This window comes from Gobius niger (genome assembly GCF_951799975.1).
Source record: "Gobius niger genome assembly, chromosome: 2".
Taxonomy (NCBI): Eukaryota; Metazoa; Chordata; class Actinopteri; order Gobiiformes; family Gobiidae; genus Gobius; species Gobius niger.
The window spans coordinates 43128711-43153317 of record NC_136853.1 but is presented as its reverse complement, the minus strand read 5'-3'; the positions used below and the strand labels follow the sequence as shown (position 1 = coordinate 43153317).

The 24607-nt window shown below is 39.2% G+C and overlaps 1 protein-coding gene across 4 annotated transcripts in view; it reads right to left on the bottom strand.

The window, feature by feature from the left end:
• The window catches only part of atp2b1a (ATPase plasma membrane Ca2+ transporting 1a), a 94098-nt gene that overhangs the window by 22505 nt on the left and 46986 nt on the right, over positions 1-24607 (bottom strand). For all 4 annotated transcript variants that reach the window (XM_079552390.1, XM_079552387.1, XM_079552389.1 and 1 more), the window contains exons 3-16: positions 23071-23268; positions 19619-19876; positions 18253-18378; positions 16852-17007; positions 16444-16482; positions 11467-11622; positions 9269-9483; positions 7591-7833; positions 7267-7508; positions 4410-4647; positions 2951-3130; positions 2781-2868; positions 1459-1565; positions 1108-1299 (exon numbers count right to left, since the gene is read on the bottom strand). In XM_079552390.1, the coding sequence (XP_079408516.1) occupies positions 1108-1299; positions 1459-1565; positions 2781-2868; positions 2951-3130; positions 4410-4647; positions 7267-7508; positions 7591-7833; positions 9269-9483; positions 11467-11622; positions 16444-16482; positions 16852-17007; positions 18253-18378; positions 19619-19876; positions 23071-23268 (2438 nt within the window). The remainder of the gene's footprint in view (positions 1-1107; positions 1300-1458; positions 1566-2780; positions 2869-2950; positions 3131-4409; positions 4648-7266; positions 7509-7590; positions 7834-9268; positions 9484-11466; positions 11623-16443; positions 16483-16851; positions 17008-18252; positions 18379-19618; positions 19877-23070; positions 23269-24607) is intronic.

Genomic DNA, 24607 nt, shown 5'->3' with positions numbered 1-24607 from the left:
CAACTAACGATTATTTTGGTAATCGATTAATCTACTGATTATTTTTACGATTAATCGATTAATCGCTTGGCTGTGAAATTGTATTCATTTTTTTTTATCACACAAGCTAAAGTGGCGCCACTTGAGGACATGTTGATGGAGTAAACTAAAAGTAGACGTTTGTAGGAGGCTCTTTGTTCTAATTCTGCTTTCTGATTGGACGGGACAAAGACAGATGAATGAATTTTAATGAAATTTATAATGTACAAAACACTACAGACCCTAACTTTAAAAACACAGGAGGTTTTCATCCAAATTACATAATTGTCATGTCTTTTTTGCTCTATTTTAGTCTGTGTTTGCTGGAAAACAATTAATCGATTATTGAAATAGTTGACAACTTTTTTAGTAATCGATTAGACGTCGATTAATCTATTAGTTGTTTCAGCCCTACTAGTATGGTAACGGGAAAAAAGTTTAGGTACTATTGGTAACAAAAAATCGAAAGCAGGTACTGAAAAAATCTTCTATCTCCAGAGCCAAGCTTTTATGCATGTTAAAGGAAGTTTCAGCTCAAATAAATGATTTTTTCAAAAAATGCTTCCCTATTTTTCATTTTTTTTCCCTAAATTTTTTTCTTATTTTTGTCCCATTTTCTTTCTCGTTTTTCCAATAATTTCTCCTAATTTTTGCTCATTTTATTTTATTTTCTATCACTAATGTTTTCCCGGTTTACCCCCACTTATCCTCATTTTTTCACCCAATTTATTCCCCCTATTTTGGCCCCATTTTCCAACCAACCTTTTCATAATCTTTCCTTATTTTTGCCACAATTTCCCCCCAAATTATTCCTCATCTTTCACACATTTCGACATTGGAGATGAACCCGTTATTGTAAATTTGCAGATCTTCCACACTTTATTGTTCCGTTTTCTAGTTCTAGACGACAAGTATCTTTAAAGCACTGGCATCGTAAAAAATTTAACATTTACCTACAATTACCTAAAAAACGTGAGCTATCCTGTGGCCACCTATCTACACTTAAAGCCTCTCGTATCTTTGATTGTATATTTAGCGCATTCATATAAAAGCAAAGTCATGCTTCTGTGATTGTTCGTTAACACCGACCTGTGTGATGCAAGCTCCCGTGAATGCTACGATGACGGCCACGATGTTGACCGTGAGCTGAAACTGGAGGAATTTGGAGATGGAGTCGTACACGTTTCGGCCCCACATCACCGCCCTCACGATGCTGCTGAAGTTGTCGTCTGTCAGGATGATGTCGGAGGCTTCTTTGGCGACATCTGTGCCGGCGATGCCCTGCGCGAGGTCAGAAAGAGGTGGAATTATGGAAGACATTTCCCAATAGGTCTGAAGCAATGATTCTGAAGCTTTTAGCACCAAGCAGACTTAACCATCATCAACCTTCATCACCAAAACAAGCAAGTTCTCTTCCTTTGACCTGGGATTTGAACTCACCATGGCAAAACCGACATCAGCTTTCTTCAAGGCAGGTCCATCGTTTGTGCCGTCACCTGTTACAGCGACCACCTGTCTCTGCTCGAGCACTGTGCTGTCGATGATACCTGAAAAAAGACCATTTTTTGAGGCTGAGGATAAAGATGATTATGCCATGGTCTGGGTGAATACTCGATTCTGATTGGCTGATGGTTATTTTCGTACAACCGCACACGTAGTCCGGTAGTTAAATCACTGGGATATCACTCCGCTGTGGGCATCGCCATAGCAACGCATGACACAGCTGAATCAGATAAAGGCGTAATTAGTGACTGACAGGAACGTATGAGATGGATTTTGTGTTAATTTCAACGTTTTTGGCCAAAACAAAACGTTTGATAAATGTTTGTAGAGGAGACTGAGCAGCTAGGTTAGCTACTGTTAATAAGATATGAGCTTTACATTTCTATTGAAAACGGTTAAGGCTATTCATAATTTTCAGGCGTACATAAAATGATCCTGCATTTAAGCATATTTGTCTGGATTAGTAAAGTCAAACATAAAAGTTTCAGTTGGGGGGGCCCAGGTGTGAGCGACTCCACCGCAGCTGTTTCCATAAACAGTTGAGCTGGTTGAGCTAGCTAGCTAGCTTCAGGTTAAACAGCGTAAAAGTGAAATAACTCCTGCCCACGAGTGCCGCATATCGGTGTTTACTTCCAGGGTAAAGTGTTTCCGGGTTAGTCCTGTTGTGTTGTGATTCTGTGCTGATGTTGTGTCGTTGAGCCTGACTGAGATCCTCGTAATAGCTGCGGAGAATGACTCGCTCTGAGACGAGCCTTCAGTGACCGGCTAATAACCCACACAAAATAGTCCCGTAGTCTGGCAGATTTAGTGAGTTTAGTAAATGATAAAAACATTTACTATAAATGTTACGTTTGTGGGACCCTGGTATAAGCGGATTAAACAACGAGGAGCCGCATTAGACGCTTATAATGCAGGAGTAACTCCACTGCGCGTCGTGGTGTTCTTGACTCCGCGTCGTGCATTATAACCGTCTAATGCACGGCTCCTCGTTGTTTAATCCTTACTGAAACGAAATACCTCTAGTCCGGTAGTTCTCAAACTGTGGTACAGGAGGAAAATAGCCATCTTCATTTTAAGTTAGTTGTTTTTCTGGTTTAAACATGTTTTACACCCAGATTAGACTTTTAATTGTTGAGCCATTATTTGATCTTGAGCTCGGACTGGTGGTAGTTTGTGCGTATAGTTTGAGAACCACTGCTCTAGTCTCTAATTTCTAATCAAGCAACAAACAATGGGAATTTGGGCTTAAAACAACAAACCTTTAACTAAAGTGTGTTTATCTGTTGGTGAAGATCGAGCCAATACTCGTAGTTTAGGCCAGATCTTGTCAATTCTTTCCTGTTCAATCTAAAAGAGACAAAATCAACACAGTGAGTAAAAAAAACAACCTACAAGCATGTGATTATTAACTTTTGACATTGACGCCTACCTCTCCCTTTTCATTGCGTATCCTCCGGTTGAACTCTTTGCCCTCCAGACAAAGGAAGTCATCTCCCGGCAGGAGGATGCCACATTTGGTGGCGATGGCTCGGGCAGTGTTTATGTTGTCACCCGTCACCATCCGCACTGTGATGCCCGCGCGCTGGCACTTCCTGATGGCATCTGGGACCTGAACACAGATGAGCCGAACGTTTAACTTTATAATATGTTTGGACTGAAGGAAAAGTTAATAAGCCACTTGGTAAACCAGGCTATGTCCGAAATAGAACTTTTTGATCAGCCTAGGACCAAGATACAGATGGGTAAAGCCTTCCAATTTGGATCTGCCGTGTTACGAAATGATAAGTCAGTGACCAAACAGACCAGAATGAACACCAATGCAGGGAAGGTCTCAGTTTTAGTTCTGCTGGACCTGAGACACAGTGGACCACAGGATCTTACTTCACAGGTTAGAAAACTGGGTGGGAATCTCTGGTACTGCTCAAAACTGGTTCAAAGTCCGATCTCGAGGACAGGATGTACTTTGTTGAAATTGGCAACTGTGTCTCAGAGAAAATTGCTATGACCTGTGGAGTCCCCCAGGGGTCAATCTTGGGACCCCTCTTATTCAAATTGTACATGGTTCCATTGTGTCAGCTAATAAACAGCAACAATAATAAGCTAATAATCAGCAACACTCAGATCCATGTGTCACTGACGGCTGGTGAACATGGGCCTGTAGATACTCTCTGTCACTGCATCCAACAGATCGGTTTGTGGATTGAAAAACAACTTTCTCCAACTAAACTCAGACAAAACTGAGATCATTGTGTTTGGCCCACAGACACAAATATAAAGTGTTATCAGTCACCTTGAGTCTCTCTCTCTCTAAAACCAAAAAAAAAAATCAGGTTCGAAATCTCATCATGGACAGCCACATCAAAGCAATAACATCAGCAGCTTTTTACCATCTGAAAAACATGGCTAAGATCAGAGGAATAGTGTCAAAACCAGACTTAGAGAGACTTCTCCATGCATTTGTATCCAGCAGGTTAGACGACTGTAACAGCTGCTCACTGTCAGAGCTGCAGAACATCCAGAACGCTGCTGCTCGAGTCCTGACAAGAACCAGGAAATACGACCATATTAGTCCAGTGCTCCGGTCTCTGCACTGGCTTCTTGTCACTCAGAGAATAGAATTTAAAACAGCTCTGCATGTGCACCAAATTACATCTCTGACATGTTCGAGCCGCATGAACCATCAACAACCAGCGAACTTCAGGGAGGGGTCTCCTGGTGGTTCCCAGAGCTACGATTTCTTGTCATTACATGCAATTGTGAAGCACTTTGAATTGCCTTGTGTATGAATTGTGCTCTACAAATAATGTTAAGAGAAACTAGTATAACAGTAGGTATAAGGATACAAAGGTATAAAGCTCATAAAGGGACAGAGTGCGGCTGAGACTTGCCTCTGGCCTGACGGGGTCCTCGATGCCCACCACACAGAGGCAGGTGAGGCCGGTGAGGATGTCGTTCTCGCTGTCCCAGTCGGGCTCTCCGTCTGCGGTTGTGAAGTCTCTGTAGGCCAGGCAGATGGTCCGGAGCCCCTCCGACGCCATGGGCTCGATCACCTTCTTCACCATATCATCTCGGTCGCGCGGACGAAACACCTTCTGCTCGCCGTTCGCAGTCATGATTTTATAACACCTGTGAAAAGCAAACACCGGAGGATAGTTTAGCATACTCTTGTTTTCTGGAGCTAGACTAAAATCGTTTTTGTGACTCTTGTGGTAGATTATCAGACCATTTTGAATTTCAACACCGATGGCAAATCTAATCGCAATACTTGTCAGAAAACTTGCAATTAAACAAGCCTTTTTTAAGCTCAGAATTTACAGGATTGCCAAAATATGCCCAAAAGACCCCCAGATATTTTTCTTCATTAAAAAGTGGTCAAATGCTCAACAGGATTTAACATGTCATGGTCCCGTTAAGTTCTGGGCAGAAGAAAAGTCCCTGCACTTGGACGGTGGGCAGCAGGGGTAGAAGTTACACTAAGCTCTCTGTGGGTTAATAGCTGCTGAGTTAAGAGGCTTACGGAGTTGTTACTGGCTCATTTTCTCAGTGCCTGTTTTTTTAAGTCGCCAAGTGCTTGGGCGGGATGGGGTTGAACGTCTTAACGTCTTGAGCTATTCAGCAAAACATGGTTGACAAAAATGAGCGTCCATTCAGAAAATGACCTCCACACAGCAGCAAATGAAAAAAGGTCTGCCAATAAAACAAATGCTATAATTCATCAAACTGTATGCATGAAGTAACAGCAATAACAATGGTTTGGATTTATTGTGCTACACGTGAAACTCGGAAAATTGGAATATCGTGAAAAAGTTAATTTATTTCTGTAATAAAATGTGAAACTCATGACATGCAAAGTGAAATATCCAAGCCTTTGTTTGTTTTAATTTGGAAGATTATGGCTTACAGTCCATTTTCAAAATAGTCTAATTTTCTGAGATGTTTTATTTGGGTTTTTTTTACAAGCTGTGAGTCATAATTAACAAAAATCATACAAATAAAGACTCGATACATCTCACTTTGCATGATGATTTTGGCTCACAGCTTGTATAAACCCAAACCTCAGAAAAAAATCTCTGCTTTTAGCTATACGGCCTATGATCATGGCATCGGTTATTGTAACAACGCTTCTTGTTCTGTCCCTATCAAATAAACATATATATATAGTGAAAAGGGACTATATTGTAGCTCAAAGTGTCACCATTTCATCAGATAATTAACTTCATACCACCCACCGAGCGCATTTTCTCCAGTTCAGCATTACCCAAGCTCAAAGTCTATAGGCCCAGGTAAAGCCTCATTTGAAAGCTAAGGCCGACAAAACTGATCTAAACTGTTTTTTTCCTTGCATTGATGCCGTCTTGTTGTCGTCACTTTTTTCACGTACTTTTTCATCTCAGTTTTTGCCACTTCTTTGGTGCACTTTCAACGCTTTTTTTTTTTTCACCGTTTTGTTGCTTTGGTGTTGCTTTTTCATCCTTGTTTTCTTCTTGTTTTTGTTGCTATTTAGAAAAACTGGGAAAAAATGTGCTCAGTTCAGGTGGGGGTTAAGAGGTGAATCCAAAACACCTGCAAAGGGTCCCTGAGACTTTAAATGGTCTCTCAGCGGTTCAGTAGAATTCACCATCGCGAGGAAGACTGCTGACCTGACAGTTGAGCAGAAAACCCTTATTCTCAAAGTGCTGTATCAAGGCACATGAATAGAAGGTTAAGCGGAAGGAAAAGTGTGGAAGAAAAAGGTGCACAAGCCACAGGGATGAGCGCAGTCTGGAGAGGACTGTCAGGAAAAGGCCATTCAAAAGTGTGGGGGACCTTCATGAGGAGTGGACTAAAGCTAGAGTCAGTGAATCAAGAGCCGCCACACAGACGGATCCTGAACATGGGCTTCAAATGTCAGATTCCTCTGGTTGAAACATCCTGGTCTTCCATAACACCTCAGCAGTGCCACAGGCTGAGAGCATCCATGCCACACAACCGCATTAAGGCAGTAACTCAAGTAAAAGGGGGCCAAACCAAGTAAAAAGTACATATGCATGATTATAGTTTTCAGAGGGCCCACATTTCTCTGTTTAAAACCACTTTTTATTGATGTAATGTAATGTATTGATGATGTAATGTTCTGAGATCTTGAATTTGGGGGTTTTACAAGCTGTAAGCCAGCGGTGTCCAAACTTTTTTCATGGGGGGCCGCATATTGAAGCGTACACTGGGTGAAGGGCCGTAGATCTGTAGTTAGTGCCGCAAAACCTTCGACTGGCAGAGGTTTAAATTGTGCCCCATACCTCTATTTAAGCTTAAAACCTTCATGCCAGCTCTGTCTCACAATAAAATGTTAGTTGTTAGGTTAGAATTGTATAGAATTAATACATTTCAAATAAAAAGGTCCATCTCTGGTGATGTGTACCGATACAGCAAGAGGCCAAGGGCCACCATAAATTGGTCTGAGGGCGGCATTTGGCTCCCGGGCCGCACTTTGGACACCCCTGCTGTAAGCCATAATCATCAAAACAAAAATAAAAAAGGCTCGACATATGTCACTTTTAATGTCATGAGTCTATATCATATGTTAGTTTCACATTTTAAGTTGAATTACAGTAATAAATAAAACTTTTTTTACCATATTTCACTGATTTCCCGAGTTTCACCTGTATACAAACTCGACAAGCATCTCCAAAGCCCCACAGAAGGCTTTATTCATTCACTCCCGGCAAATTATGTGTCTCATACGACGTTATCCAAACAATGTCTTACTTTTTGAGAAGGATTTCGGAGGCTCCTTTGCTGAACATGCGGTAGCTTCCATCCGCCATCTTCAGCACGGTGCTCATGGACTTGCGCACGGAGTTGAAGGTGTAGACCTTGTACAGTTTCTCCTCGGGGATCTCGTTGCGGATGATCTGGTAGTCTCGCTTTAGGTCGTTAGAAAAGCCAAGCAAGGCACATTCGGTTTTGTTTCCTACCTGCCGTGGCAGTCCTCCTTCTTTTTCAGGAGGCTGGAGACACAGAGAGGGACATTAGGGATGAATATAATGCAGCATGCTAAACAAGCTCAACTCAAACAAGCTTTTAGATTACCATGATTTTGGTGGTGTAGGCGCAGTTGACAGCAATGCCCAGAATTAAAAGATCTAAAGAAGAGGAGGGGATGCTTTCTGGCTCGGGGACCTTCCTGTAGTGCTTTTCAGCGATGAAGGCTTGAACCACGGTCATGCGGTTCATGGTGAGAGTGCCGGTTTTGTCGGAGCAGATGGCAGTGGCGTTGCCCATAGTCTCGCAGGCGTCCAGGTGCCTCACCAGGTTGTTGTCTTTCATCATTTTCTGTCGACAAAAATGAGAGCGTTCAGGAAAAACAAAAATCATCTGAAGGATTTAAGGCACCATACATGATATAATAAACCAATGGAGACTTAAAAATGAAAAAAGTACAAGAGTTCATTCAAATAAAAGCATTTGAATGTTTGCTAGTTCCCTTTAAAATGACAGATTTCCATTGTAACGTTTAACTTATGACACTCCATCCAAACCAATGTCCGCTGGTTGCACTGGTTTCAGACCGCGACGCAAGGGGCCGACATTGCTGCGGTGCCTCCATATATGGGCGGCAAAACAAGCTAGTTTTCCATTAGATAGCATTGCACTTTACACAGGATTTAAGCAACTGTAAAGCCTGATTTCAAATTTTTTGGAAATTTCAACAGCTAGATATTGCTACAATTTAATAAACCTGGCTGTTTTTTGTAAGGTACATTTTAGAAATCTTGTATACTAATGAGAGCCGGACATTGATTGACAGGCCGCTAGCATTAGAGCTAATGGTGCGGGCGGGCTATGATTGAACTACAGGAACCTGCTCAGAGCTGGGTAGGAGGAGTCTGTATATCCGCCCACGATTTCCCCCTAAAACGCGGAGGAGTAAGGAGACGGAGTCTATTATTATTATTATTATTATGTCAATGATCCAAACTCTACACAATCACAATGAGGCGTCTTGTGCTGTCCCCTAAGAACTTTTAAATTGTTGCGCTGCCCACTTATGGCGAGTCTGTTCACGTTAAGGAAGTTGTTCGGCCGCCATCTTTGTTGTGGGTATATTCATGAACAGAAGCAGGGGTTGCTGTGGGTCTGGTTAAAATAATATTCCACTGAGCTTTTGGGACCATATGCCTGTAAGTTTTCGCTGTTTGAAGGCGTTCTGGACCAACAGATGTAACGCTAGAGTGCATTATTATGCTAAATAGCTGCAATAGTAATGCTAATTTATGCTAATTAGTACCCTTTTTGATTATTATTGCTGGTTAATATTATTGCTGCTAATGTTTTCTGCTACAAACGTTTTAATAAGTATGTTTGTGACACACTAGCCGTTTTATGACTGTTTATTTGCAGTTTTACAAGCTCATTGAATGGAGCAATAAACATGGCTCAAAGTCAACCAGCATTGTCTTCGTGTCAAGTAAGTTTGCAATCTGCCAAACGACACACCACAGAGGTTTAGGGAGGACAGAATACGCCTGAATTATCAAAACAATTCAAGTCGATTGTTCAGGAGTTTGCCATGTTGTTGAGGAATTCACAAGTGCGTTTCTAAATGATTTTATAATTAGTTAATGGCTTCGTTTGTCTGAGGGTACGAGCAGGAGATTACGGGTCCACATCCTTACCGCAGTGCTCCGTCTTAACAAGCGACAGACTCTTTTAATAGGTTTAAGTCTAAGCTGGTCAACAGAGGCACAGGTCAATAGGCAACACTTACCTTAACAGAGTATGCCAGGGAGATTGTGACTGCCAGCGGTAATCCTTCAGGCACCGCAACCACCAGAACGGTTACGCCGATAATGAAGAACTTGACAAAGAACTGGATGTAGATGGGCGTGCAGTCTTTGACCCAGGGCAGGTTTTGTATCCAGAAAGTGTCGACTACAAAAAGCACCACCAGGATGAGGACGGTGATGGCAGACATCACCAGACCTGGATGATCGAGAACACAGAAGTGATGGGTTAAGATTGTGTTTAAGGCAAAAGCAAAACGTAAAAATGAAATTCCATGGTAGGAACTAGAAAAAAATATGTTTTTTTCTAAAGGCCTATGTCGATTTTTATTGGCCGTCACCAATATGCGCGGCCAATATTTTTGGCAGATTTTTTTTTAAATGTCTGGTCAATAATCTTGTAAAAAAAAAAATACTTGGCTACTCTAGGGTTAATTTTATTTTGTTACAGTAGGTGATTCATAGTTCCTGTGCCAGCTTTGATTAGCATATATTGACTGAGGTTTATTTGCTGAAACTTGTGTTGAATAAACTTGTACTTCAGCTCCCCTGAGGCTGAGGAAGTTTTGGGAGAAGTCTCCATCACCTTCGGTCCCGGAGATATCGACTTTTATCGGCGCTAGATGGGCCGAGAGCCGACATTACAAACTCCCCAAATATCGAAGTTACAAAATGTACATGTTTTGACCTGGTTTATGGACAAATATCTTTGAACATACAGTACAGGTCAAAAGTTTGGAAACACTTTATGTATTGGCTTTATTTTCAACTTACTTTACTTACATTGTGGGATTCTCAATGAAGACATTAATCTATGAAGCTCATGGCATTATTAAGGAAATAAAAAAGGGTGAAAGAACATAAATGTGTTGAGCATATTGAGTCAAAGTCCAAAGTGTGCAAGGCAGTAATCGAAGCAAAACACATTTCCATACGTGTTCAATGTTCATTCAAAAACAGGCAGAAGCAAGTCCAATTTAATGCCAACGGGGAACAAGATAATTTGAACAACTTTTGAACAGAAAAATATGGTCGATTTCATTCAAAACTGCAACTGAATAGGTTTTTGGAGAACGTACACAGTAAAAATTGTTGAGCAATCTAATATTTTTGGACATTTTGGAAAACATTTAAAGCTTTTAAATAATAAGGCCTTAATTTTGGCAAAATTCATGTAATGACTTTTAATGCCCTGATAAATAAATGGCTTCAATGAGAATCTACAATGTAAATAGTGTTGAAATAGAAGAAAAAGCAATACATAAAAAAAACATTTCCAAACTTTTGACCGGTATTGAATAAATAAAGGTGGAACAAAATGTAACACATTTCCCATTAGCGCAAATTAAACTAAAAATACGTTTTCCTTTCAAAATCCAAAATGGCCTCGCAAGTACTGTATTCTCCGGACTATAAGTTGCACTTTTTTCCATAGTTTGGCAGGGGGTCCGTCTTATCTTACTTATACTGCTAAACGAGCAACAGAAAGAAAGCTTGGAGTCAGTGGGAAAGCAAAGGCTATTCTTACCGCAATTAAGGGGAAAAAAAAGCTAATCACGGGCTAAAAGCGCGATGGCCACAGCGAGAGGAACGAGTTAGCAAATGAGAGCTTGAAAAACGTGCTGCCGGGAGAGGCTTGTCAACGGTGCAGCTACGCCTCCGTGCCTAGTTCGTTGTATATGTTCCATCAATGTGTTGCGCTAGCATACCGTACACCTAATCAGCCTGTTTTTTTTCTCCTTCATTACACATATTTTGTCTTATACTCCGGAGCAACTTATAGTCCGGAAAACACAGTACTTGGGAGGCCATTTTGGATTTTGAAAGGAAAACATATTTTTAGTTTCATTTGCGCTAATGGGAAAGGTGCTAAATTTTCAACAGACTATATAATATTTTGAATTAATAGTATCTGATAATGTGGCTAAATCACATTAAATACTAACTATATATTTAAGCAATAACTTCCATCATTTTCAGTCAATTGTGAAGACAAGTTTTTGGCGTTTTAAAACTTTTGGAAACCACAGGCCTAACTTTACCTTTGAAACAGCCACCTGCCCTCCATCAGAGTTTATTGCACTATATTAAAAACGCAAACCTATTTTTCTCATTAAGTTGTCAGAGACAGCACATGCCCGGTGTGATCTGCATTAGCATCAGCTCGGTGACTGTGACTCGCCTGCTTTTCCGATCTGTACGGCGAGTTTGGTCAGTTTGCCCTGGAGGACAGACTTCTCTTTCTTTGGCAGGTTCGCTTTCTTCTTTTCTTCGGCATCAGCCCCTTCATCGCTGTTCAAAGGCTGCATTTCCATCGCTGCTCCATCCTGTGCTTTTGCTACAGTAACAAAGGAAAGAAAAATAGTCAAGAGACAGAGTCGGGAGAGAGAGAGATGGGGAGATGGTTGAATCATTTGGCTCGCCACAGACGGGCGAAGTTGAGTCACCGCAATACAGAAAATACAGTATTACGAGCTTCTTCTCTGCAAGATTCATCACATTTACAGCTATTTGAGTCATATAATGGTCCACCATCACTAGATCATCTTGATTGGGATTTATTGTGTATGAAAACTCCTAACCTTTTCTGAAATGCATGCAACACTGGTATGAGTTTACCTGTTAATATTTCAGCCTTCTTTCACCTGTGCGGAAACTAGACACCTTAGCCTTGTTATTCTTCTTGTATAATTAGCATAAACTTGAAAAAGATATGCAGACAAATGCGATAATGCGTGGAGAAGCAGGAAGTGGATCAGGATTTTTTCTTATGGAGGACAATACGCAAAACCAAAGCTGCACAACTGTTCATAGGACTCTATAGATCTTTTTAAATTCCACCCTAAAACGCACCTGTGCAACATATAAAATATATTCTTATTACTAAAATCTCAAAGTTGTTATTGCATGATTTAGGCATAAAATAAACGGCACGTGTAATCACAATCTCAACTGCAGGAACCTTAAAGGAACAGGCCAACGTTTTTCCATACTGAGATCTTTCCTTACCTGAGCTTAGATGAGTTGATACGTTACTGTCTAGTCTATGTGTGCGTGCTCTCAGTCACGCAAAACGACCAAAGATGTTGTAAGCATTTGGCCTCTCCCAGTATATTCCTATAGCCCAGAGAGACCAAAGACCAGACAGGTACGTATCAACTCGTCTAAGCTCAGGCAAGAATATATCTCAGTATGGGAAAACGGTGAACTATTTCTTTAAACTAAGTCATTTCTTTCGGCCAAAAAATCTAGACTCTCAGACTCTGCCTAAAGTGAGCGGGAACAGAGCGGGACACACACAAGCAAACAGGAACCAGAGTAAATCAATCAGCAAAGAGCAATCAGAGGCGTTATTAGCGGTTCTGCATTTCTTTGAACAGGATTATAAATCACAAAACTCATCTGATGCGTTTTTGGTCATTTACCGTCGATTAGAAAAAGGAAAGGTATGTTTATTTACACCGCGCATCTATTTGTGTACTTTATTGTCCCCGTAGGGCAGTGGTTCTCAACCAGGGGGTCGGGACCCCCAAAGGGGTCGCGAGACAAATTTGGGGGTTCGTCAGATCATTTAGATAAAACATACATATTTTCACTAGCATATAATGTAATGTTTTATTGTATCATGTGTTTGCCATTTTACCAGAGTGCCATTATTTGTTTGTAGTTTGATTAATTTTATTTCAGCCTTTGTTTTTTAATGTTCCTATTTCTGACGGTGTGACCCGGGCGGGGGGTCACAAACCCCTATAATGGGGGTTGCGGCTCCAAAAGGTTGAGAACCACTGCCATTGGGAAATTTGTCCTCTGCATTTAACCCATCCTTTGATACCACTGAGGCAACCCGTAAGGAGCAGTGCTGGTGGTCAGAATCACCTGTCTGGAGGATTCACCTATACGAGCGATCGCTGTTATTGTTTACTTCCGCAATTTTCGCCGGATGTTTTGGTGAATGGTCGGCAACAGCTGATGCAAACAGGCCTCTAACTTGGTTTTATAAAATGATAGATCTGTTACAGCGCAAGAGAAGCAATGCATTCTTTATGGACATGTTTTTGATGATTATAGGATTTTAATAAAATGTTTATCAAATATGAAAATGTAAAAATCCGACCACGGCCAACGGATGTGACGACATCGCGATCGCTCGTATTGCACATGTTTTTAGTGGTAGGGGAAACCGGAGTACCCAGAGGAAACCTATGCAGACACGGGAAGAACATGCAAACTCCACACAGAAAGGCCCCGTCCTGGTGGGAATCAAACCCGGAACCTTCTAGCTGTGAAGCAGAGGCGCCCTTTTTTCATACAAAAGGTAACTCAACGCGCCTAAAAAAAGCTCCCTCTATCCCGAGCTCCATCCGTAAATTATTATCGAGGAGACATCCACATCCGAAGAGCGACGCTGCTCACCAACAACGCATGACGTCACATAAACGATTCTGATGGCACGGACCCGTTTGAGTTTGGCAGCTGCAGCGTATGAGACAACCCTGTGTATAAAATATGCAGAGGGGTTTCATTCTGGACACCAGGCGAGGCCATTTCTTCCCTCTACCTGCTGCTCACATATAAATGGAAAATTTCAATTCATCACATTTTACGCTAATTATGCACAGGCAAATTAAAAGTTTAGCCGCCGTGGGCCAAAAAACGACAAATCCAATCTCCCTCAATATACATCATCTCAAATACACGGCCCTCCCCGCTCCAGCAAAGGTGAAATGGAGTTGAGCGAGGCTTATGAGCAATGTGTATATGTCTTAGATTTATTTGTTAAGAGAAGCAGTTTGGCGAGGGACGTTCAAATTGAGACTACGGTGAAAATGAATGAATCACAGCATGACCTTTTAACAGCATCGAGCTCAATTATCTCTTCGCAAACACGGTCTCAGGTATATACATTCATATTTCTGTCTCATTATTCAAAGTGTGCTTTATGAATTGCATCTTTATAATAAAACTTAAATCCGTAATCTCTTGGCAATGCAGAAAAAGCAATTATATTTTCTTCCCCCTCCATAATAAGCAGCCCGAGTACTCGCCTGAATTCCACACTTATATTTTATACGCAGACTAGAGAAACTTGGACGGTACAACTCCACGGGTCAGAAGTCACATTTCTCTGATTGGTTTACCCTGCGCCTGTCAGTCCCTCCGTGAAATTACATTTAACCGGCGTAAACATAGAGTTTGATTGCTTTCTTTCAATGTCCGTATCGCTTCGTACACGCTCACCTCGTTTGACAGGTATAGTGAGAGATTGACAGCCAGAATGCTTCACTTCCTATTGCGTAATGTCATTGTTTCAAGTTTAGATATGCGTAGTAGAGATGCAGCTGTGGTAGGCTGCTGCTGCTGCTGCTGCTGCACTGCTTCCTCTGCACTCTCCCCGTGTAATCCTAGTCTGAGGGATTACGGCTGATTCCTGGCAGGCACCGGGAGTATGTGCACCGGGGACCACAGCCAGGCCTGCGGTCACACACCCAAACACTACTGATCAGAGCGTTCCCGCAGGAGTGCACGCCGGGCGAGCAGGCTGCTGCAGGACGCCGCGGCAAATTCATACGGCATCAAGGCAGAGATCACAATCCGAATTGGGAAATGCGGCTTATGTGAAGGAAATGTAATGTCCAGTACGGAGGACAAAGGATCCAACATCTGCCGGATCTCGTAGCTATTCAAAAATAATAAATAACTAAAGCCTATTCTCACTGGAGACTTCGATCTTCTATCGCTCAATAAAACTAAATTGGTAAAACCGTGCAACAATGCTGTTTACAACATACTCTGTGGTGGTAAAACATATTTACTTAACAAAAAGTCAGCTTAGGTCAGGCTTTAATGGAATACTACAGCCATCCCTCCAGTGTCTAATGGTACATCGTGTTAGCTCATCGTGTTCAAGGGTAATTGATGATTAGAAAACAAAATCAATAATGTCCAATTATGCTAGCACTGCTGAAGACTGTTGTTTTGTTTTTTACCTTTCAAATGATTATTTAAATGAAATAAATACATAAGTGTGTAAATCAGGGTGTGTTTAATATAGTTGAGTTCAGATGGTGGCATTATTTTATCATTTGTTAGAGTTAAATTAAGGTTAGCCTTTAGCTTCAAGGATAAAACATTTATAAAACACAGAAGTCTCCTCTGATGAAGTATTTACACCTCAGGTAAAGTTTTTAACATGTTGTAAGTGATTATCTATCAGCTGCTGGTTTTCTGCCATGCACTTATTAAAAATCTGTACTTATTCCAGCGAGACATGGCTCTCCATAGGAATAAAACACAGTTGTTACCCTAGGAAGGCATCATGTTGCTATGCAACTTTCCGTGCACAGAACCCACAAGAGCAAGATCGGCAAGAAAAACAGTTATAATTTCCTAATATTGTTCACCCTCCCACCTGTACTATAAGTGATTTGCGATTGAAATGTGTGGTTTAACTTTTAAAATCAAGATCCAACCATTTTCAGGAGCAATAACATAATAAGAGAAGAGATCGTTATGAAAAGCTAACATAATAGAAGAACCATTTAAGAACATGTTTGGAGAGGTCTTAACTACAGGGCTAGAATAACTTAAGACCACATGGGAACAGTCAGTGCTCTGCACAGTACATTCATTTAATTCAAGTTAGGCTTTCGACTTTACTGCGACTAATTGTGCAGCCGTGTCATAGCTTTTAGTCATAAATTGCTGCACTCCATATCCAAGAGTTCAACGTAAGATAATGAACAGAAATCAAACTGTGGGAGCCTTGGGGACTGCGGCGTTGAGAGGGGGCTGGGAAAGCAGCTGTTATGGGCCCAGAATTGTTGCATGGCTTTAATCTCCTCGTCACTAATCGCCATAACTGGATTCAATGGCACCTGCTGCTCAAAGCGCGATGTGCCAGAAGAGGATGAGAAAAGAGGAGCGAGGCATAAGGTAGGAACAGTCAGTCCTGAACGCACTGACACGGGGTCAAGTAAAAACATGTACCGCTTCATTACTTCATCAAATCACCCGCAGCCAATTATCTCAATGAGGCTTTAACCTTTAGCAGCGCCATTAAGGCGCGGATCCATTCATTCAGAAATGTAAATGAGATACCGGCACAAAATACCAGAGTGCTTAATGTTGATGAGTATGGAAAGTGGTAATGTCAACTTACCTTTTTTACGATTTTCCACAGATCCATCTTGTTTTTTGTCTGTTAAAACAAACAGATTTGATTTTTATGATTTTATTTTACCTCCATGACCTTGTCCTAATTTGTTTAAATGGCAGTATGAATTTTTTTTTTGTTCTTTTGTTGCAATATTTTACTTATTCATGTCAGTTAATTCAGGCATCACTTCATCATCACATCATCTAATTCTAGGACAAGATGACGCCGTTTCAAACCAGGACCAGGTGGATGAATCTTCACAGGCTCAGAGAAGCGTCTTAAATGCACAAAGCAGTCGCGTGGGTAAATAAACAGTGGCAGGGCTTACTGCTGCTGAGGCGTCCCAAAACCTGTTAAAGCAGAGTCGAACGGATCGACTTTGTAAAAGGCAGCAGAAACTAAAGGACCTACTTTTTTTGGATTTCTTCTTCTCCTCCTTCTTCTTCTCCTCCTCCTCGTCGTCATCATCCTCTGCTTCGCCGAGCAACGTGAAGATGATTCCAGTTTGGGAGTTGACGCCCACCGCAGTCACCAACATTTTCCCTGAGCCCTCCATTACATGCGTGCCTGCGGAGAGCACGGAGCAGCTTAGCAAATAATGAATTCTCATGAAAAAATCAGCTCTATGTTAAACTATACTGTACATGCTAGGCTACAGACAATCCAACATCCATCAATCGAGTCATTTTAACCCCTTAACTCCCACCTGAACCGAGCACATTTGCTCCAGTTTGGCTTTACCCCAATCCAAAAGCTTCTGGAAAAAAGCTGTGAAAATAGCAACAAAACTGAGATGAAAACAATGATGGAAATGTGACAAAAAAGTGAGAAAACATTGACAAAAAAGTCAAAAATGTCACAAGAAATTGACAAAAATTTGAAAAAAAATTGATACAAATTTGACAAAAAAGTGACAAAAAATTAATAAAAAATTGACGAAAAAATGACAAAAATGTGACAACAAATGAACAAAAAAGTGACAAAAAAGTGACAAAAAATTGATAAAAAATGGACGAAAAAATGGACGAAAAAATGACAAATTGTTAAAAAAGTGACAAAAAAGTGACAAAAAATTTATAAAAAATGGACGAAAAAATGACAAAAAAGTGACAAAAAATTTATAAAAAATGGACGAAAAAATGGACGAAAAAATGGACAAAAAATTGACAAATTGTTAAAAAAGTGACAAAAAAGTGACAAAAAATTTATAAAAAATGGACGAAAAAATGACAAAAAAGTGACAAAAAAGTGACAAAAAATTTATAAAAAATGGACAAAAAATGACAAAAAAGTGACAAAAAATTGATAAAAAATGGACGAAAAAATGACAAAATGTGACAAGTGACAAAAAATGGATAAAAAATGGACGAAAAAATGACAAAAAAGTGACAAAAAAGTGACAAAAAATTGATAAAAAATTGACGAAAAAATGACAAAAATGTGACAAGTGACAAAAAAATTATAAAAAATTGACGAAAAAGTGACAAAAAAGTGACAAAAAATGGATAAATGAGTTGAACACCCAACAAAAAAATTATGGAAAAAAAATCTGATGACGTGAGGAAAACGATCCTCTCGGTTCAGGCGGGAGTTAAGAGGTTAATTTCTGACGGCAAGATTTGTCCAAAAGCAATGGTCAGACATTCACTCAAGAAACAGAAAGGCCCGTCTGGGAAACGAGCTGTTCTTCTACGTGGCAAGAGCGCAAACCACGCAGCCTCGCGTTAGTCACCTTGTTGGCCATTGTGCCCGATTCCGTTACCTTCCTATTTAAATAATTAAATCCTAACTACAGGAGTGCGTGGGTGTTACCTGATAAGAGCATGGGGTCTTTTTCCAGCGTCTTTTTGACATGGTCCGACTCCCCTGTAAGTGAGCTCTCGTCTATCTTCAGATCGTTGCCCTGGATGAGGACTCCGTCAGCAGGCAACAGGTCACCTACACCGCCACACACGAAAAAAACATGTTAAATTACGAATACAACAGCGCAGCGGTGCGATGGAAGAGAAGACGCATATGAGAGTTCACACTTCACTGGGATTGATTAAATGTGTCTAGGATGGCCTGTGCCTCCCACTGTCGTCTCAGCAAACGTCAGTGTTTGAGCTGCACAGAATCACGTTATGATGATCACTACAATCTAAAATATTACGTTTGACATAATATCGATATATTAACTATCCCCAACAGCTAAAATCTAATTATTAATATGTAATTTCTGTGGTAAAATGAACAGCATTATCTGATGAATCACCTCCACCGATCGACCAAAAGGGAGCAATATCGTGATTTGATTAGAGCCTTGATCAGTGGTTCCCAACCTTTGGGTCTTGCGCGCCCCGTGGATAATTTATGTACACTTCAAGTGCCCCCCGTGTTGAGTTTGTAGCCAATTGTTTAGGAAAAGATCAACTAAAGCTCAGATATTTTATAAAAGGACAATGTTAACAAGGCAAAAAGAATCCATACACTGTATTGGAAAATATCATTAAACTGTTTTAACTGAAAATCATTGCTTTTAATATTCAGTTTCAACTTCTTTTAAAATAATTACAAGTACGAAGAACACCCTGCTAAATGCTTGCTTGCACTGGCCTAGATTACAATTTCAATATCATATATCATAGTTCTACACTTGCTAGCTTATACTGCCAAGGTAAACAAACCTGTGTGAAGTCCCCTGAGAGTTAAACTCAGTCAGAGCGTGAAAAAGGCTGACGAATAGGAAGAGTGAGGAGGAAAATGCCTTGAGCGAAGCGCTGATTCAAGATAAAATATATATTTTTTAGAGGGTATGCATTACGCATCATTTTCATTCTAAACATGCCCCCGAACTTTCAGAACTGAGTGGAAAAAAACAACTGTTGCATAAGATCTCTCCATCTAGATTCAGATCCGCTGACCCTGGAACCAGTCAATCAACTCAAGTATGTTCATTGTGTGCAAGGTTACAGTCATAATTATATTTGAATTTCAATGTATTTCACAGCCCTCGCTCGACCTCCCTCTTTCTGAGTGGATTCATGGTTAACAAAGTCACATGGATTCTGTTCTATTTTGCTGTTCAATCTTTTTTTTTTTCGTAATATCATGAAAAAAAGTCCCAAAGGCCATATCGACTGTAAGCTCGCCACCAGCAAGATCCCAGTTGTTTACCTGAACTGATACTTGTACTCACCATATTTAACTTGTGCAACGTCTCCCACCACGATCTCGGCCACAGGGATCTGGATGACCTGCCCTCCGCGCACCACCGTGAACTTCTGCTCCTGCTCGATGCGGCTCTGGAGGCCTCTGAACTGCTTCTCTTTGCTCCAGTCGTTGAAGGCAGTGACGAGCACCACACACACGACCGACAGGAGGATGGCCGCGCCCTCAATCCAGCCCGCCTCCGACTCGCCCTCATCCTCCACGCCCCCCGCTGCTTTCCCACAGTCTGCAGAGGACAACCGCAATTTCAACAACTCATCGCTCAAGCTGCAATTAAAGAAGGTTTTATTTGGGGGGGAATTGTTTGCCTGAGTGGTAAACTAGAGGTCTGCTACATATGCCATGAGATGACACTAGATTCCTAATGTCAGTGGGACTTTGTGGGTTGAATAAAGGTCAACTTTTTTTGTTCACTTTTTTAACTCTTCGGTCACTTTGAGACGCTTCCTCAGTTTAAACTAATAAATGTGTATCGGAGCCGCAGCAGATTCATGACAGCAGATCCACCCTTTGCTTTCTCTTTCAATACAAACAACAGTCTCTGCTAGGGCTGTGCAATTAATCGAAATTCGATTACAATTTCGATTATTCCACTATTACTATACACATTTTTATCACATTTTGTCACATTTTTGTAATTTTTTTGTCATTTTTTGTCACATTTTTGTCATTTTTTTGTTTATTTTTTGTCATATTTTTGTCATATTTTTTCGTCCATTTTTTATCAATTTTTTGTAATCTTTTTGTCATTTTTTTGTAATCTTTTAGTCAAATTTTTAATCACATTTTTGTATTTTTTTGTCATTTTTTGTCATATTTTTGTCATTTTTTTGTAATCTTTTTGTCAATTTTTTATCACATTTTTGTATTTTTTGTCACATTTTTGGCAATTTTTTTGGTCACATTTTTATCATTTTTTTCGGCATTTTTTTGTCAATTCCTTGTGACATTTCTGTGTCATTTTTGCCACTTTTTCGTCACTTTTTTGCCAATGTTTTCTCACTTTTTTGTCACATTTCCATCATTGTTTTCGTCTCAGTTTTGTTGCTATTTTCACAGCTTTTTTCCCAGAAGCTTTTGGATTGGGGTAAAGCCAAACTGGAGAAAATGTGCTCGGTTCAGGTGGGAGTTAAGGGGTTGAGTAAAACATATTTATTTTTTGTCTGGTAACTGTTGGCGGTGCTCTTGACCATATTCGTAAGAAAAGCTTTGGCTAAAAAAAACACTGTGCTCGGTTTACTTGTGCAGGTGTGAGGGCCGGCCAGCAGGGGGCAGGTGTGAAAACAGAGACCTCTCCTTAATCGAGGCAAACTTGAAATCATTTGTACTTTTATGACTGTTCAGAAAACAGAAAATATTCAGCATAGTTTTTTTTATTAATAAATATATAAATAAAATAAACACTTTTTTTTAAAGGGAACAAATAATCGTTTGAATAATCGTGGTTTCAATTATGACAAAAATAATTGTGATTATTATTTTTTCAAGAATCGAGCAGCCCTAGTCTCTGCTGTCTTGAAGCTTTTGCGCTGCACACTGCGGTGAGTCCGTGTGGATCTGTCCTCTCTATTGCGCTTATAGACGCGCATCACACAGCACTGAAGAACAAAAACTACGTACTTGTACACGTGTTTCTACTCACACCCGCACGGACATCAGGGCAGAAAGTGCAGCGTCGTGCCGCTGCTGTCAATACTGTCCCTTGTTCGTAATAACAATGGGACTTTTGAGGAAGGGAGAGGTATGCCTAACAAAAAAAATCACTAACAGCCCTGTTCAAAGCAGTCCCTCCTCTGCGCGTCACTGTCTGGCACAGAATTACCAAGCGGAGTCAAATGAGTGCTTTAAGAAAAATCTGTGTCTCTGAAATGACTTAAGCTTTAGATCCTGTTGATTCAAAGCTCCAAAGTACATGCACGCACGTATCATGCGGCCCATTATTTATTTTTTAGTAATTGATAAGAGAATCAATTAACCTCTTAACTCCCGCTGTAATGTTTAGCTTTCCCCAAATCTGAAAGCTTCTTGACTGGAGAGTTCAGTCTATAGGCCTTAATGCCTCATCTGTAAGCCAGACTGCGTCGTTATCACGGTGACACTTTCCTTGCTCTATTTATGACACATTTTTGTTGCATTTTTCCAGCTTTTTGTTGAGTTTTAGTTGCTTTTTTGACATTTTTTTTCTGCTTTTTTGACATTTTTTTCTGCTTTTTTGACTAGTTTTTTCAGCTTTTTTGACAATTTTTTTCATATTTTTTAACCATTTCTTCTGCTTTTTTAACAATTTTCTTCTGCTTTATTGACATTTTTTTCTGCTTTTTTGACAATTTTTTCTGCTTTTTTGACAATTTTTTTCAGCTTTTTTGACTATTTCTCCTGCTTTTTTGACAATAGTTTTTTTTTCATATTTTTTAACAATTTTTTTTCTGCTTTTTTGACCATTTTTTCTGCTTTTTTGAAAAAAAATTCTGCTTTTTTGACAATTTTTTTCTGCTTTTTTGACTATTTTTTCCTGCTTTTTTGACTATTTTTTTCTGCTTTTTTGACTATAATTTCCTGCTTTTTTGACTAGTTTTTTCTGCTTTTTTGACAATTTTTTTCTGCTTTTTTGACTAGTTTTTCCTGCTTTTTTGAGTAGTTTTTCCTGCTTTTTTAACACATTTTTTTTCCATATTTTTCAACCATTATTTCTGCTTTTTTAACAATTTTCTTCTGCTTTATTGACTATTTTTTCCTGCTTTTTTGACTATTTTTTTCTGCTTTTTAGACTATTTTTTCCTGCTTTTTTGACTAGTTTTTTCTGCTTTTTTGAAAAAAAAATTCTGCTTTTTTGACTAGATTTTCCTGCTTTTTTGAGTAGTTTTTCCTGCTTTTTTAACAAATTTTTTTTCCATATTTTTCAACCATTATTTCTGCTTTTTTAACAATTTTCTTCTGCTTTATTGACTATTTTTTCTGCTTTTTTGACATTTTTTTCTGCTTTTTTGACAATTTTTTTCTGCTTTATTGACCTTTTTTTTTTCTTCATATTTTTCAATCATTTTTTCTGCTTTTTTAGCCATTTTCTTCTGCTTTTTAACAATATTTTTCTGCTTTTTTTACCAGTTTTTGCCACTTTCTTGTAAGTGTTCTATGGCGTTACTTTTTTATTTGTTTACATCTCGTTTTCATTTCTACTTTGGTGCTTATTTTCAAGAAGCTTTTAGATTTGGGCAAAGCCAAACTGGAGAAAATGTGCACGGTTCAGGTGGGACTTAAGAGGTTAAGAACCGGACAATAAGAGGAATAGTTTATGCCATTGATAATGCTAACGTTCTTATCAATACTTTTGTCTCAGTCCACTCAAAACTCGAAAATCCACACAAGCTCACAAGAATATGATTTAAAAAAGAAATGATGACAAATCAAAGTGTTACTCACGATCTCTTTCGGCATCTGGAGGTTTATAAAAAGAAAGGCCTAGTGAAACTACGGCTGCTACTTCCAGGATGATGAGCGTGACGTCCTGTAGAGCCTCCCACACTAACTGTAAGAAAGTCTTAGGTTTTTTGGGCGGTATCAAGTTCTGTCCATACACTGTTTTCCGCTTCTCGATGTCTGCAGGCTGTCCACTTAAACCTGCAAGAAAACAGACAAGGGAAACTGTTTACTGATTTGAACAAAAGCGATCCCACCGTTTTAGTAAAGTTGTGTACGATACTAGTGCTTTAAAAGGTATGTGCTTTACGTTACCCGAACAAAACATCCATTCACATTATTCACTTTTTACATGGCGATGCAACAGATGACAATGTTCACAGCTTCACTAAAAGACCATTTCTTTAACCTCTTAACTCCCGCCTGAACCGAGAGGATCTTTTTCCTCACGTCAGATTTTTTTTCCATTTTTTTGTTGGGTATTCAACTCATTTTTGTAACTTTTTTGTCATTTTTTGTCACATTTTCATCATTTTTTGTCACATTTTTCATCAATTTTTTAATCAAATTTTTGTCGTTTTTTTGTCACATTTTGTCATTTTTTCGTCATTTTTTGTCACATTTTTCGTCAATTTTTTAATCAAATTTTTGTCATTTTTTGTCACATTTTCGTCATTTTTTGTTACATTTTTGTCATTTTTTGGTCATTTTTTGTCACATTTTTGTCATTTTTTGGTCATTTTTTGTCACATTTTTGTCATTTTTTTGTCATTTTTTGGTCATTTTTTGTCACATTTTTCATCAATTTTTTAATCAAATTTTTGTCATTTTTTGTCAAATTTTTGTCATTTTTTGGTCATTTTTTGTCACATTTTTGTCATTTTTTTGTCACATTTTTCATCAATTTTTTAATCAAATTTTTGTCGTTTTTTTGTCAATTTTTTATCACATTTTTGTCACATTTTTCGTCAATTTTTTGGTCATTTTTTGTCACATTTTTCGTCAATTTTTTAATCAAATTTTTGTCATTTTTTGTCACATTTTCGTCATTTTTTGTCACATTTTTGTCATTTTTTGGTCATTTTTTGTCACATTTTTGTCATTTTTAGGTCATTTTTTGTCACATTTTTCATCAATTTTTTAATCAAATTTTTGTCGTTTTTTTGTCAATTTTTTATCACATTTTTGTCACATTTTTCGTCAATTTTTTGGTCATTTTTTGTCACATTTTTCGTCAATTTTTTGGTCATTTTTTGTCACATTTTTCGTCAATTTTTTAATCAAATTTTTGTCGTTTTTTGTCACATTTTGTCATTTTTTTTGTCACATTTTTGTCATTTTTTTTGTCAATTTCTTGTGACATTTTTGCCACTTTTTCATCAATTCTTCGTCACTTTTTTGCCAATGTTTTCTAACTTTTTTGTCACATTTCCATCATTGTTTTCGTCTCAGTTTTGTTGCTATTTTCACAGCTTTTTTTTCCAGAAGCTTTTGGACTGAGGTAAAGCCAAACTGGAGAAAATGTGCTCGGTTCAGGTGG